Raw genomic sequence first — 17442 nt, 5'->3', positions numbered from 1 at the left:
CTTTTTCAACCTAGAGCCTTGATTCCTATGGAAAAGAAGGCCGCAGGTTTTTGATTCACAAAGACTTAGCATTTGAATCTTGACACCAAAACAAATTAGCTCTGTATCCTTCTGCAAGTTAGATAAGCTCTCTGGGTTTCAGTTTTTATATCTGGACATTTCTTAGGATTGTTATAAAGATTAAATTAGAGAACCTAGTAAAGTTACAGTATGTTTTTCTGCCACTTACTAGCTTGAGACCCTGATCAAATTACTCAACTCCCCTGTGCCTAAAATGCGGAACAAATAATTACTTCCTAGGCTTGTTGCAAGGATTGAGTAAATTACATGTAAAGCACTTAGAACAGTACTCAACATCTAGTAAGTGTTCAGTAATTATTAATGATTCTGGTTGTCAGATATTAAATAACAACAAAAAATTTATACATAACAAATAATAAATAATATAATGGAAAAGTGTAGGGCATTCTACAACAGTTTATAAGAGCTGGAAAGATAAGCTGGGGCTTTGTCAGTTAGGACCTTGTAATGGGAAGCCATTGACATGGGAATGGCATGATTGGGTTTACTTTTTATAATTCGCATGTCTCTTAAACTTCCTTTTTGTTTTAACACGCCTTTTTAAATTTACGTACGATAAATTCACTCTTTTTGGTATAAAGTTTAGATAGATGCATACGGGTGTATAGCTACCACTAGAATCAAGATTCAGAACAATTCCATCATCCCTCAAAAAAATTCCATATGCTACCTGTCTTAGTTATCTAGTGCTGCTATAACAGAAATACCGCAAGTAGATGGCTTTAACAAACAGAAATTTATTCTCTCACAGTTTAGGAGGCTAGAAGTCCAAATTCAGGGCACCAGCTCCAGGGGAAGTCTTTCTCTCTCTGTTAGTTCTGAGGGAATGTTTTTATCATCAGTCACTGGTCTAGGAGCTTCCCAGCACTGACATGCTGGGTCCCAAGGGAGGGTGCTCTGCTCCCCACTCTCTTTTCTTGGTGTAGGAGGTCCTCTCCTCTCCAGAGGCATCCCACTCCTCCAGGAACCCTCCTACCCGAAGGCACTCAGCACTCTTGCTCCATTAGTCAGCCTCTGTGCTGTCTCCCCAGTCTCCTGGTTCTGCTGCTGCTGCTTGCCATCTGCACCGTCTCTGATGTTATAGCTCTCCTCATTTCCTTCCGAGCCCTTAACAGAATTGTCTTTGATATCGTAATTCCACCAACAGTATCTTCAAGGCAACCTAGGTTTTTACTGTTAGGCACTTTAAAACTCTTCCAGCGTCTACCCGTTCACAATTTCAAAACTGAGTCCACATTTTAGGTATCTGTTAGAGCAACACCCCCACTCTCCTAAGTACCAAATTCTAACAGACCCAGGGTCCCTGAGCTGAGAAACTCCTGGATCAGGGAAATATTGATGGCAAGGGCCTTGTCCTAGAGCCGATAGAGAGAGAAAGCCTTCCTCTGGAGCTGATACCCTGAATTCGAACTTCTAGCCTCCTAAACTGTGAAGAGAATAAATTTCTATTTGTTAAAGCCATCCACTTGTGGTATTTCTGTTATAGTAGCGGTAGATAACTATGACGCTACCCCTTTGTAATCAACCATTCATTCCATGCCCAACACCTGCAGCACTGATCTGTTTTCTATTCCTATAATTTTGCCTTTTCTGGAATGACATGTAAATGGAATTCTGTAGTGTGGGGTTAACTTTACCCCAAGAATTTGGTCTCTGTCCTTGGTTCCGGAGAGAGAAACCTCTAAACGTTCGAATTTCTCCCAGGGACTGAAGAACGTTTGAGGAGGGGTCCAGATTGTACCTACCTAACAGATTATGCTAAGGGAATGGCCCAAGTCGGGGCTGACCATGCCAGAAAGGCCCACCGAGTGATATCAGCTGACCTAGGGAAGAGGGCATGATTCAATCAGCCATGCCTATGTATTGAGGCACCAGTAAAGGCTTTGGACATGGAAGCTCCCTCGGCTTCCTGGTTGGTGATGACATTCACATGGGAAGGTAGTGCTCCCTTTTTGAGACATGGAAGCTCCATGTTGGGAACCCTTCCAGACCTTGCCCTATACATTTCTTCATTTATATCCTTTTTTCTATAATAAAACTGCCGTCATAAGTACAGTGCTTTCTGTGAGTTATTCTAGTGAATTATCAAACCCAAGAGAGTAGTGAGAGACAGCAGGTCAGAAGTGAGAGGAGCTTTGGGAACCCTCAAGCTTACAGATGATATCCTAGGTGGTAGAGGGAACTCCTCATTTGAAGCCAGCAGGACAGAAGTGAGGCTATTGTGGGGACCCTCAAGTTTGCAGCTGGCATCTAAGGTCTTGGGCAGACTTGGTAGTCTTGAGGACTGTGCCTTTTTTATTTGTGAATTCTGACCTGGCTCTTGTGGTTAGGAACAAAGGAAGAAGTACTGCATCTGCAGTTGGGTTGGAATTGAATTGAATAGCTTTAAAGTAGAATTGAATTGTTTCAATTTAGTTGGTGTTAGAGAAATGGAATAGATTGCAGTTGATCCTCATACATATCCTGTAGCCTTTTGAGTCTGAATTCTTTAAATATAGCATATTGCATTTGAAATTCATGTAGGTTATGCATTTATCAATAGTTATTTCTTCCTTATTGCTGGATAATATTACATTTTATGGCTGTACCACAATTTTGTTTATCTTTTGAACAATTGAAGGGCTTCTGGGTTGCTTCTAGTTTTGGGTGACTATGAATAAAACCACTGAAACATTTGTATCAGTTTTTTATGTGAACATAAGTTATTTCTCTTAGGTTAATAACCTAGAGAGGGATTGTTGGATTTTATGGTAAGTGTATGTTTACAAAGAAACTGCCAAACTGTTTACAAAGTGGCTACACCGTTTTGCATTCATACCAGCACTTGATGTTGTCTTTTTTTTTTTTTTAGCTATTCTAAATAGGTGTATAGTAGTATCTCTTTATGATTTTAATTTGCATATGATGTTAAGCATATTTTCATGTGTTTATTTGCCGTCCATATATCTTCCTTGGTGAAATGTCTGTTCAAATCTTTTGCCCATTCCCCCCCCTTTTTTAAAATTAATTATTTTTATTATGGTGAGTACACATATAACAAAAAGATTTCCATTTCAACATTTTTTACATGTACAATTCAGTGACATTAATTACTTTCACCTGGTTGTGCAACCATCACCGCTGTTACCAAATTTAAGTTGTTTTCTTATTGTTGAGTTTTGAGAGTTCTTTTTATATTTTAGATACAAGTCCTTTGTCAGATATGTGATTTGCAGATATTTTATTCCAGTCTCTGTCTTGTCTTTTCATTCTCAACTATATCTTTAGCAGAGCATACGTGTTTAATATTTATGCAGCCCAGTTTATTGATTTTGAATTTTATGGATTGTGTTATTTCTAAGAAATCTTGCCTACCCCTAGATCACAGATATTTTCTTCTTTTCTAAGTTTTATAGTTTTAGGTCTCTTTTCCATTTTGAACTAATTTTTGTGTAAGGTAAAAGATACGGGTTGAGGTTCCTTATTTTACATATGAATTTCAAATTGTCCCAGCACTGTTTGTTGAAAACATTGTTCTTTCTTCATTGCATAGCCTTTGCCAAAAATCAGTTGACCTTCTATTGTGGATCTGGTTCTGTTCTGTTCCATTGATCTGTGCGGCTCTCCTTTCACCAAAACACACTGTCTTGGTTACTGTTACTTAAGTCTTGAAATCAGTTAGTGTCAGTTCTCCAACTTTGTTCTTTTTCAAAACTGTTTTGGCCATTTTAGTTCCTTTGCCTTTTCATGTAAATTTTAGAATGAGGTTGTTGATACCTGTGAAAAAACTCCATTGGGACTTTGATTGTGATTACATTGAATCTCTATCGCTTTGCAAAGTGTGACATCTTAACAATATTGAATCTTCAACCTGTAAACATGGTGTATCTTTCTATTTATTTAAGTCTTCTTTGATTTCTCTCACTGTGCAGTGAGCATACTGATCCTGCACATATTTTTTTTAGATTTTTATACCTAAGTATTTCATGGTTTTCAGTGCTATAGTGAATAGTATGTTTTTATTTTAAACTTCCAGTTGTTTGTTGCTAATATATAGAAATATGATTAGTTCTGTATTCTGTAACCTTGCTAAACTTACTTAATAATAGTTCCAGGAGCCTCCTTGTGGATGTTTCCTATGTAAGCAGTTATGTTATCTGTGAATAGAGACCATTTTATTTTTCCCTTTCCAATCTGTATGTCTTTTAAATCCTTTTCTTTTAGTCCAGGGAGCGACTTGATTGGATTTACATTTTTTTTTCAAAGATCAGCCTGGCTGCAGTGTAAAGAATTGAAGGATTGGGGGCGGGGGGTGGAGAATAGAAGAGACTAGTTTGGAACCTGTTGGAGAAATCTGAGAGTCCGTGCTGGCTTGGGCTATGATTTGGGGACAAACAGACATATTCAGAATATATTTTAGGTAGAATTGGTAGGCCTTAGTAATGGACTGAATATGCAGGAAAAGAAAAAGGAAGGGGTCAGGGAGGACACTGCGTGAATAGAGGTGTCGTTTATTGAGATGAAGAAAACAAGAATAGATTTTGGGGAAGATACAAAGCTGTGTTTTGAACCTGTTGGGTTTGAGAAATCTGGGGCATTCAAACAAAGGTATCAAATAAGCAGCTGGCCAAAATGCTATATGGAGTATAAGAGGAAGAGTTTGGGAATGGGTCAGGTATACGTGAAACTCCCTCCAAAGGCTTGTGGAGGACATTCTTTATTGTCAACATGCTAAGAGCTTAAGAACTTTTGTACATCAAGTTTTTGGATACCTTGTTAATCGTTGCTTGAAGTTTGTATATTCGCACCCTCCCCAAACATACACAGCTACTTGCTTTTCTCCTTCTTTCTTTCTGTCCCTTCCTTCCTTATATAAGCTGGCTTCTTATTTTTCAAGTCTCAACCAAATGTCTCCTCAGACTACCTTGCCTAAAGCCAGATATCTTTCTTCATTAGTCTCAGTTACACACTGTGTTTTCTTCGTAGCCTTTATCACAATTTGTAATTATTTACATGTCTATTATCTGCCTTTCCCACCAGACAATACATTCCAGAGGGCAGGGGTTGTGTCTGTCTTGTTTACCCTTGAATCACTAGTCCACAACACTGTGCCTGGCACATGGCTGCAAAATAATATTTGTTGATTAGAAGTAAGAATGGGTCTAGAGCTCAGAAAAGATGGTAGGAGATAAAATTTGGAGGTTATCTACATATAAAAAAAAATAGACGGTATTTAAAGCTATAGAAGTAAATGAGATTGCCTTGAGAACATGTGTAGAGAGAGAAGAGAAAAGGGCCCAGTAACAAGCCCTGAGGGACTTGCCAGCTTCAGAGGAGATTGGCAAAGAAGCCTGAGAAGGAATGGCAGAGGATAGAGGAGGAAAACCAGATTGTGTATCCTGAGGCCCAGAAAAGAGAAATGTTGTAAGGAGTCAGTGATTAACTGTAAGGTAATGCTGAGAGGTCAAATAAAATATATCCATTAGATTTAGCAACATAGAGGTTATTGATGACCTCCGCAAGAGTTTCACTGGGGTAGAGAAAGAGGAAGCCACACTGGAGTAGATTAGAGAATGCCAGTGATCATAGTAAATAACAAAGTGGTTGGATACTTGGCTCTAAGATGCTTACCATCCAGCAAAGCTATCTTTGATTTAATTCTGTAGAATAACTAGTACTCATATGCCCACTAGGTATATAGATGTTTAATCATTGAGAATATTTTATAAACTTTACTTTTAACTAGAAACATTTACTTCTCTTTCGATTGTAGTGTAGAACAGGCTGTTAAAAACTTAAAATAACAGCAGATGCAAAAAAAGAAAAAAAACTTGTCTCAAGAAAGGTTTTGTGTATTAATACTTTGGAGCCCTGTTTTGTTGCCTCCACCGTTCTTGGAGTTGCCTTAAGATATTAAGACAGATATAGGGGTTAGGTTACCAAAGTATGCCTACACACTCCCTGCGGCAAGAACGCCAAGTGCCGTGGCGGAGTGAGGCCTGATGTTTTTGTGTTTTCATGACTGGTTTTTTATGCTTATATGTGCAGAGGTTTCTGTACCCAATTTCAGTGAAAATCTGAGCAGGAAATGACCTTTTTTGTTGTTTCATTTTGTTTTTTCCTTCTACATTTGTTTCATAAACTTCCAGGCCCTGTAAATAGGTGGTAGGATATGAAATGGTAGTGTGGCATTGGACAGGAAAACATATATTTGAAACTTTATATTTGTAAACTCAGCTGTGCCACTTTCTAGATCTGTGACTTTGGGTGGCTTATTTAACTATTCTAAGCCTCAGTCACCATGCCTGTAAAAGGGGCAGTGATGTAATTCCTACCTCATAAATTTGCAGTTCAAATTAATTGAGATTATGTATGTAAGTCACTAATGTGCTTAACACATACTAACACTTAACACATACTAAACCAAAACCCAAAAAAAATTAAACCCACTGCCATTGAGTCGATTCTAACTCATAGTAATACTATAGGAAAGAATAGAACTGCCTCATAGGGTTTCCAAGGCTGTAAATCTTTACGGAAGCAGACTGCTGTATCTTTCTCCCATGGAGCGGGCTGCTGGTGGGTTCAAACCGCTGACCTTTCAGTTAGCAACCAAACACTTAACCACTGTGCCACCAGGGCTCCTAACACATACTAAGTGCTCAGAAAATAAGTTATAAATATTTATTTATATAAACATAATCAGACAGTTCCAGAAATTGTTGATATTGCCTGGCCAGTTTAAAAGGGAGGAAATAATGAAGAAATTTTCCATATCTTTCCCTTTCCTGTACACATTCTTCACTGTCAAAAGGGAAAATGTGGCTTTTAATCCCATGATAGCAAAGACTTCTAGTGCCATTGCCTTCATGTTAGGCAACCGGAAATGGGAAGTATAAACGCATTATGTTCGTTCATGTGACAAACAGGATATTTTGCATTGAAACCTTGTGTTTTGGAGGAGAAAAATTAAGGGAGGGAGGGACATAGAGTCTTAAGATAGTACTGGCTTACTTTACATAACCAACCATAAAAAGCAGAAACTGGTTGAATAAGCTGAGGTTCATGGTTCTCTTAAATTCAGTACACATCTTCCCTCGAAGTTTACTTTACACTGGCTGCGATGCTGACAATGGGGAGGGAAGATCAATGAGGAGTACATATTTTAATGCTCTAGACAAAATTAAACTAACATAATGGAAATTCTCATTCTGTGCCATGACCTGGTTTCTGTACCTCAAGCAAAGCTTTTCACTATTCTGGTTGGTTTTCACTAAGTGCTAGATATAAACCTATGTGTGGGCTTAGAGATTAGGGTCTGGGGGAGGATGAATGAGAAAGACTTAGTGTAGAGATTACCAGATTTTCTTGGTTCAATGTACCTCATTCACAGCACCTGTAAGCCAAGAGAAATACAGGTAGTCCCCGACTTACCACTTAATTCAAGTTACGACAAACTGGACTTAAGACTGTCTGTTTTTTGTTTTTTGAGTTTTTTGTACATCTTATGGTTTTTTTTTTTTTATGGTTAGTAACTACATACAATGCTGCAGCATGTAATTTGCTGATGTTATTCTCAGGTGTCCACTTGCAGATCAGTGTTACAATTTACTGTTCAAAACACAGCTATATAACAGGCTATGAGAACTAAAAAAAAAAAAAAAGGTATTCAACTTATGTCAGAACCAATGTACTACAGTCATCAGAATGGAATCCCCTTGTAAGTCGGGGACCACTTGTATCTAACAATTCCATATACTAAATAGGTGGATCCAAACAACTAATTAAGTCCTAACAACTTAGCACATGTTAGGACTGCATAACTTCTCAAGCCTTAGAATCAGATTGGACATCACTACACCCGTTCCTGTTCCACATTGAGTTATCACACAGTACTTGGTTTTTATCAGAGTAACTGCTGAAAATTCAGCTTTTCTAAGATATGCTGTCATCTAAAGGAATCTAGTACTGCAATTTTCAACTCCCTTTAACTGGTAGTTTGCATGGTGTCCAACAGTTGTCACTGTGTTCCCCTCAAATTTAAAATACCCCCCTGTGCCCCTGTGAGTTTGCTGTAGCACCCTGGGGCACATTATCGGAGTTCGGGAATTGTGGATTTAGGCCTTATCCCAAGATTTTTTGTTTTCCATTTCCATTTCAATGTTTCTTTCTTATTATCATTTTCTACTTCTACATTAAAAACCAACTTGATGTTTATCATTTATGAAACATTTTAGAATTTTTTTTTATTAAAAAAACTGTGAAAGTTAAGCATGTATAATGTAGGAAACTTGGAAAATACAGCAAAGCACAAAGAAGAAAGTAAAAGTCTTCCCTAATTTCACCATACTAAACTATTGTTTAAAGAGCCCTGGTGGTACATTGGTTAAGCTCTTGGCTTCTAACGGTAGGAGAAAGATATGGCAGTCTCCTTCTGTAAAGATTAAAAAAAAAAAAAAAAAAAAAAATTTTTTTTTTTTAAGCCTTGGAAACCCTATGGGGCAGTTCTGCTCTGTCCCATAGGGTCGATATGAGTCTGAATTGACTTGACAGTAACGGGCTTTAACGTGTTGTTTATTTGTCCAGGTATTTTATATGAAGATTTATTATATTTTGAATAATAACTATGACTAACTCTGATTTTATTAGTAGAAAATAAACTGTATTTTAGTGTGAATTTCATACACCTTGGAGGTGTAACTTGTCTGTAATAAGATGAATAAGAGAGTTCTAATTGCTTTCTTTTTAATTGGCTACTTTCATTAATCAGACGCCCAGCTGAAGGGCTTAAAGACTCTACCATTCATGAAGGAGACTTCCTGCTGCTGTGTTTCTAACCCAGCAAATGCAAGGTGTGTTATTTACACAGTAGTTCTTCATTATAGAGGTATAAACACCAGTAGATTTTAGTGGAGGAGCTTTTTTCAAAGTGGTAAGTCAGGTCTGGGATGTTTTTAAAAAGGGTCACTTGTCAAGTGTTTTACTTTGGTAGATGAATGCACTTTCTAAAAGTGATATGTCATTGCCCTACTGTAATGCAATAGTTCTAAAAGATTATTTATCTAATAATTCAGATTTAAGTTCTATTTATTGTTCGGAAACCACATGGAAAACCTTTATAACTCCATATCATTTCTGATTTATTTTTTGTTTTATTTTCTTTACCTTCATTCATATTGTTGTGCACTGTTGAGTTGATTCCATCTCATAGAGACCCTATATGACAGACTAGAACTGCCCCATACGGTTTCCTAGGCTGTAATTAATCTTCATGGGAGCTGATTGCCAGGTCTTTTTTCCCACACAGCTGCTAGGTGGGTTTGAACTGCTGAAGTTTTGGTGAGTAGCCAAGCTTTAGCCATTGTACCACCAGAGCTTCTCCTTTTATTCTAGGAAACTGAAGTTATTTACATGAATGCAAGATTTTTGAGTTTATCTCTTGAGATATGTTTTTAAAATCGGCCTTCTGCCATACTACAGAGGCAGAGTTTGAATTATCAAAAAGTAGAATTACAACTTCAGAAACGAAAAAGGCCAGTCTAGCTTAACTCCATACAGCAACTCAAAAGGATAGTGTGGAAACCTCTGTGTATAAACATATATATAATCGTATTTATTCATTCTCCTCTTCCTTCTCTCCTTTCTTCTCTTCCTTCCTTTATCCCTCCCTCCCTCTAAATAATAATATGAAATTCTGACCAGAACAAGTGGTGGTGATACTTTTTAGCATAGCCTTGATTGTTGAAGGATAATCTTGTTCTTTAAAAATCCCTGGTAGAGGGCTCTGTGGGGAAATAGCTGATTCTAGGGCTGGGGTACGGAAAATACAAGATGAGCCTGGAGTATCTTGTATTGTCACAAAGTAAATGCTTTAAAAAAAAAAAAGTAGGAGATAAAGCTGCAGATGCTATTGCAGAGGGAATTGGAACATCTGCCAGAAGTTTGGTCATGTTTCCCCAGTATTAACGAGGAGGGAGACTAGGTCTATATGCTTGAAGAAGTTTGACCATATGGGCCAACAGACCTGTTCAGCCCATCCTGCTCTGTCCTCCCCAGACGACAAGTGTTCGTGACACTGAATTACCATCAAGAAACACTTCAAGATGCTCATGACCCAGCAACCGCACCCTGTGTACTGAAGGTCCCTCCTATTTCATGTCTTTTCTGCTCCCTGCTACCCCTTGGAGACTTTCTGTAACCAAGCTCTGTAGTCTGTGAGCCTTGAAGCCCTGTTTACCACCCTTGCTCTTTGGAATCCAGCCTTTGATCATGCTTGTGTGAGGGAATCATGGTAGCATCTTCTTTAAAGGGAACAAATTTGTATCTTAATATTGTGAATCAGTCAGGTTATTAAAGACAAAATGACTTGAAAGAGAAAAAAAAAAAGTGGGAGTAAATCAAAAGGACAAAGGAGCCAACCTGAAAGGGCTCCCATTGGCCAAAACTGGAACAATTTGAGCAATAGATGATTGATGGTAGTATTTTATTATAAACCAAAGAAAGAAATAAATATCCATGAGTGCAAGCTGATACAAATAAGCAAATAAATAAATGGGGAGAAGGGACAGATTTTCCTTGGAGAAAAGTTCCAGATAATAAATAGAGAAGAAATGGAGGAAATAGAAAATTCCATTATAATACCACAGTTATAATTACTGCAGGCAGGATCCACATATGAATGCCAAAATTAATGAGTGAAACTTTAAGGAGAACTAGGATATTTGTATAGCCTCAAAGCATCTCTCTGAAGAAATTTATTAATTTTTTGGGTGGTTTTAATAAATGTCTGCAGTTTGGGTGATACTCTTCCTTCCAGGAAGTGGAGCTTAATTTCCCTCTCCTGAGTGAGGCTGGGTGTAGTGACTCTCAACTAACCAACAGAGAGTGGCAAGGAAAAAAAGAGTAACTTTACAGTGGAGAAACCTTAATTAACCGAATGACCAGGGTTAACATCACCAATATTAAGTCATGTTGAGATCATATACCTTTCAGATATGATACAATGAGAAGAGCACTTCACCTGTGCGGCATGTTCCCAAAAATTCATGAAATCAGCCTATTCATGAGAAATTGAGAATCGGTCTCCAAAATATCTGACCAGTACTCTTCGAAAACGTCAAGGAAAGACAGAAACGATCACAGATTAAAAGAGACATGATGACTAAATAAAATGTAATTTTCCACTAATAGATATTAGTGGAAAACCTGATGAAGTTTGAATAAAGTCTGTACTTTAGTAATAGTGTTGTACCAGTGTTAATATCTTAGAGTTGATAAATGTACCATGATATGTAAGATATTAACATTAGGGGGAGCTGGGTAAAGGGTATATAGGAACTCTGTAGTCTTCCCAACTTTCTGTAAATGTAAAATTATTTTTAAATTAAAAGCTTAAAAAATGGAACTCTGATATACTGCTGCTGGGATTGTAAAATGGTACAACCACTATGGAAAAAGGTATGGTGCTTCCTTAAAAGGTTAGAAATAGAAATACCATATGATACAGCAATCCCAATATTAGGTATATATCCTAGAGAAATAAGAGGCACGACACAAATAGATACGTGCACACCCATGTTCATCACAGCATCATCCACAATAGCAAAAAGATGGAAACAATCTAAGTGCCTGTCATAGTCATCTAGTACTGCTATAACAGAAATACCACAAGTGGATGGCTTTAACAAAGAGAAATTTATTGTCTCCCAGTCTAGGAGGCTAGAAGTCCAAATTCAGGGTGCCAGCTCCAGGGGAAGGCTCTCTCTCTCTGTTAGCTCTAGGAAAAGTCCTTGTCATCAATCTTCCCCTGGTTGAGGAGCTTCTCAGCACAGGGACCCCGGGTTCAAAAGGAATTGCTTCTTTCTTGGTGGTATGAGGTCCCCGTGTTTCTCTGCTCGCTTCTCTCTTGTATATCTCCAAAGAGATTGGCCTAAGACACAACCTAATCTTGTAGATTGAGTCCTGCCTCATTGATATAACTGCTGCTAATCCTACCTCATTAACGTCATGGAGGTAGGATTTACAACACATAGGAAAAGCACATCAGATGACAAAATGATGGACAATCATACAATGCTGGGAATCATGGCCTAATCAAGTTGACACACATTTTGGGAGGGACACAGTTCAGTCCATAGCAGTGCCCATCAACAGATGAATGGATAAACAAACTATGGTACCTACACACAATGGAATACTACCCAACATTAAAGAATAACGAGCTGGAGAAACACCTCACAACATGGATGAATCTGGAGGGCATCATGCTGACTGAAGTCAGTCAATCACAAAAGGACAAATATTGTATGAGACCACTGTTATAAAAAGTCAAGAAAAGATTTATACATAGAAAGAAACATTCTTTAATGGCTACCAGGGGTGGGAGAAGGAGAAAGGAGAAAAAAAAGTTTAAAAACAAACAAACTCCCTGGTAGTTTTCTCAGTCTTAAGGTATTTGTTATTTTAAAATGTCTTCTGAGCAAATTAGTTCAGAGAAATCCCCCTCCCAAAGTCTTTGTGCAGTCTCTATAACAGAAGGATGAGCTCTTTCTTATATGTGCTCTCATGGAACAGAGACAGTAATTCTAGAGGCTTCTGGTCACTGCTAGAAGCAGAAATGCATCTTTGCCTGCTTTGTTCAGGCAGTTCAGCCAACACTGATGGTGTGCCTTTTGTGACTTGGCACTGTACTCAGCAATTAGGTTACAAAAAAGTGTTCTGTTTAAAAAAAGTGGTAGAGTGGAGCAATTGAGATTTTAGTTGCCTCTGCCACGGGCCGTTCAATTCAGGTATTACCTTTGAACTGCTCATTTAAAATCTTCAGCACTGCTAGACCCATTTTCATCTGATAGTCTCTTGACCACAGAGTATTGGTGGATTCAAATAGTATGAAAATGTACTTAATAAGAGAAAAAAAAATTTTTTTCCTAATATAGAATTAGACTGTGTATTGCTCTTTTCTTTTTTTCCCCCAAAACAGTAATATCTCATTAATCCAATATAATTATAGGTACAGGTGTAAAATCCTGATTTATAAGTATTTTATTCTTACTACTTTCAGTCTCTCATTAGCTCTAGCAAAGATAACAGAGTTGATTTAGAAGGCCTAATAGGGTCCTGTTTTAGTAAATAATAATATGTAATTGGCTGAGGATGATTATTGTCGTCATAACAAATTAGAATTTGGATATTAAAATTAAACTCCTCCCCTCTCTGCCAGTCATTCTCTTGATCTGACCATTAGTGAAAACTGTCTTTAGTTTGCACACATATGGGAGGTATTTTTATCAGTTACATATATTGTACCACCTAACCAATGAGTATCCTGCTGTATTTCTATCTGCAAAATATAACTGGTGTGATCAATGAAGAATGGTATACTGTTTTAAAACATGAAGATGCATTTAGGTTAATAGAGTGGCAGGTGCATGCATTTTTCTGGAAAGCTCTGGCTCCCAGATTGCTAATGCATGTCCAAGCAGATATACAGATAGTTTATAATACTGCTTAATTGCTATAGCAGATTGGGCAAGACATAATTTATAGCAATTCTGAAACTGGGAACAGAAGAACGATAAAATATTTGATAAAGCCTTACTGAAATTGCTAGTCATAAAAGTACACACTGCACATTGTTGACTACCAAGCCATTCTTATAAAATGCATATGACATAATTTTCTTGGCAACTGTTTTCAAAGTATACCTTTCCATGTTATTACGGTTCTGTTTTTGGAATTTACTTACAAAGTTTTTAAATAAGCAACCTTTATTTTCTAAATTTATACTTAATTAACAGTTTTACTAGTTGTCTACTGTGTGCCAGGCACTTTCATTTAGAATTCTTCCAGTGACCCAATAAATTAGGAGTTCCTTTGCCCATTTTAAAAATTAGGAAATAGATACTCTGAAAGGTTTACAAACTTGTCTCTGTTAGACCCTACATACTATATAACATAAGTGTTGGTTGCCTAATACTTGGATTTAGATAACATATCAAAACTAAAAGGAGACGAATCCCTAGGAAGGAAGAAAAGGGAATTGAGACTAAAATAATGAATATTTGAGAATAAATTTATCAAGTTTACTAAGTGGAACATCACCTTTTGGGGCGGGTCTAGTTCCGGAGCCACTGAATGTATTGGGCCTGTTGGATTTGGTGAACATGCAGATATTCCAATCAAGTGTAATACTCATTAAGGGAGTAGGAATACAATCTGATAGTGTTTTGAAGACACGCACTTGCCTAATCTGTGAATTGAAAGCATCTTTTAAAATTTGCTTCCCTTCATATTCCTAGGTGGTGGTGAATATATGGGTAGAAAAATGAGAGCATTTCAAATAATGCTAATGAAGTTAAATGATTGCAATCTACCATATTGTGAGGAAAAGTTGTTAGCTGCGAAAGATGAGGACAGAATTAAAATATTACCATGACTGGCATTTGATTTGAAAACTGCAAAGATAAGCTTAGGTTCCTACTTATGAAAGCTATCCTCACTGCCTGATGAAATATGTTTTAGAAGGTTTTTTTTATAGTTACCATGGATACTTGCTAGCTTTGATAGAGTAAGTTGTAATCCATATTCAATCATCTGAGATGAAGTAGCCAAAAAACCCACCAATTAAAGTCAAAAGTAGCTTCATCTCTAAATTCATACTAGTTTGGAGATGGAAAGGGTAAGTAGCCTAAAGAATAGATTTTTGGTTATTACTGCTTGAAAAGCAAAATATTTAGGACACACATTGCCTGAATTTGACCCTTGTGTTTACTTTTTATGTGTGACTTTTTATTTTAACTAGTAAAGGGAATTCCTCAGAGTTTGACATAGAAATTTAGGTGGTGAGACCTTTCTGAAAGCTGACGAAACCTAAGCAGCATACTCAGTCTTCCAAAGCCATAGGGACAACCGGCAGTATTGAAGGCGTTGGTCCCCATGGTAACATATTTGCATTTGGCCCAGAAGTGGCTGGTTTCTGCTTAAGCTGCTTTTAATTGCTATATATTGACAGCCATTTTTAAGACTATTTATAAAATGTTGGATAAATGAGCGTGTGTACAAGGGAATGCACACCATATCCTTAGGCTTGATTAGACACGTAAGATGACAGAGTGCTGCATGAAGAGTTACTGGGCTGTTTTTGGCATTTCCTAATGTGTCTGTCACATAGTGAAGCACAAAGCCTTTCAAATGATTTAAATATTTTTCTCAATTCTCTTATAAAACAGGTGACAAAAGAGCTAAAACAATATGACAATAAAATTATAGAATGCAAATTTGAGAATAACAGCTGGGTCTTCATGAGACAGAGAACAGACAAAAGTTTTCCTAATGCCTACAACACTGCCATGGGTAAGTATGACAACCTATCAGTTTTGTTACACTTAAAGAAGAAAAAAAAAAAGAGTTAAGGTGTTAGAACCAAACTGTGCTGTCTTTGTTGTTCTGCTTGATGGGACATAGAGTCACTAGGACATCATACTCGTTTGATGGGATGGTGTTTTGTCAGGGCTGTACCTTGTTTGAGACCAGTCAACTAGTATGTTGTTCTCTCTAGACTGGGGGGCTTGGCCTTGTGCGCCCAAGAGAGAGGTTTAAAGGGCAGGATAATGGGCTGTATACAAGTTGAATTTGTTGAACAACAACAAAAGCCATGATAATTTCAGATCTATTCAAAACTACAAAAACCATTGTTTGCCAGATGGTAAAAGACAAAATTAGCAGGGGAAAATGTAATTTCCAGCTCCTAAAATAGCTTCACAAACAATGGAGAACAAAGTAAATGAAAATCATCCAAAAAAAAATCCTGCTATGCTGTCGTAGCTGTCAGAGTTCTTTGGGTACAATGTGAGTGCTTTGGGAATTCAGGGTAGTGAAATCTTTCCTGGGGATCAACACAGATTCAAGTTGATGTGATAAACTACTACTAGTAGTTGCTGTTGCTCTGGATTCGTTTGTAGTGGAGTTGAAAAAACAGCTAAAAGCCAAGCTTAAAGGTTAATAGAACCGTGTACTTCTTGAGTACTCAGTAGATGACGACGATGATATGATAAGCTTCTGAGAAAATACAGAAATTGCCAGTATGGGTTTTATAATTTAAAAGGTACTGCTGTACATTTAAGGGTTCTTGTTGGAACTAGCATCCGTTTTCAGACAAGATGAGTTAATTTTTAAAGTAGGAATAATTAAGCCAATGTCTTTTGTTCCAAAACCAAATAAGTAAATAAAATTAAAAGGACTGGTACTAAATTTTGATCACTTAAGAGAAGAGGCTTTATTTATTAGGTAATCTTGTTATCGTACTCCAAATAAGTTATAAAAATACGGTCAGCCAGCTACAATGAAACCTCCAAATTCAAAGGGAGTGGTGGATGGTGCTCGCCTGTTCGATGACTCACTGAGTGGATTTCCTTAGGAAAGAGAGTGAAGGACTACAGCACACAGGTCCTGTAGAAATTTGGCTGAGCATGGTCTGTGTGTGACGCACTGTGTTAGATTAAAACCCCATAAAAACTGTTTTGAAGGGATACAGAAACCATAGTGAAGACATGCTTATAACCGAAATACTGAAAGTTTTGCTTTACAATTAATAGTACAATAAAGAGTAGCCCCTAGAAAAGCACTCATTTGGGAGGCAAGGTAGAGAGGAGACTAGTTTAATCTGAAGCATGTCACCCAAATCTGTAAAATGGAGTGCTTAGCATATTGGAATGATAAGCCTTTCCTCTTTCTTGTGTGTTTTGGATGAGTCAGCTGGCTTAATTAACCCTCACGTGAGGCGACGTCTCCCTTTGTCCACAGCTGTGTGCAACAGCATCTCAAACCCTGTCACCAAGGAGATGCTCTTTGAGTTTATCGACAGATGTGCTGCAGCTTCTCAAGGGCAGAAGAGAAAGGCTCACCTGGATCCTGACACAGAGCTTATGCCACCACCACCTCCAAAAAGACCGCACCCTTTGACCTAAGACCAGCCTGACTTCAGGGTTGAGAGGAGAGATGAGAGAAAAACGTAATTACCGCATTTTCGCAGCCAGAGAAATTGAAGAAAGAATGTGGCTGATGTTGACACACATTTGAATTTTTTTTTTTTAAGAAAGGTATTGTAGCCAGCCTGTAAATATTTGATGTGTTTGTTTCCTCAGTGCTACAGTACACCGTGGACTTACACATTTTCTTTATATCTGATAAGCTCAGCCTTACCTTGTGGGATCTGAAGATCGAAATACCTAAAGGTTTAAACAAGATCGAAATCAATGAAAAAGAGGCCTTGTTTATATATGGATAACTTTCGCCTTTAATTTATAAAGTTAGTAACCTGGAATTGTGAGAGCATAGAACACTGTATTGTTTAGAAGTTAACGTTTCAACTATGATCAATTTTCC

At 37.5% G+C, this 17442-nt stretch overlaps 1 protein-coding gene across 7 annotated transcripts in view; it reads left to right on the top strand.

The window, feature by feature from the left end:
- RNGTT (RNA guanylyltransferase and 5'-phosphatase) overlaps positions 1-17148 on the top strand; it is a 351931-nt gene extending 334783 nt beyond the window's left edge. For all 7 annotated transcript variants that reach the window (XM_064288922.1, XM_064288898.1, XM_064288903.1 and 4 more), the window contains 2 exons: positions 15288-15411; positions 16861-17148. In XM_064288922.1, the coding sequence (XP_064144992.1) occupies positions 15288-15411; positions 16861-17024 (288 nt within the window). In that variant the 3' untranslated portion in view covers positions 17025-17148. The remainder of the gene's footprint in view (positions 1-15287; positions 15412-16860) is intronic.
- Positions 17149-17442: the final 294 nt, after the last annotated feature.

Source organism: Loxodonta africana, chromosome 1 (assembly GCF_030014295.1).
Source record: "Loxodonta africana isolate mLoxAfr1 chromosome 1, mLoxAfr1.hap2, whole genome shotgun sequence".
Taxonomy (NCBI): Eukaryota; Metazoa; Chordata; class Mammalia; order Proboscidea; family Elephantidae; genus Loxodonta; species Loxodonta africana.
The sequence above is the reverse complement of the archived record's forward strand: the minus strand, read 5'-3'. Positions and strand labels throughout refer to the sequence as shown.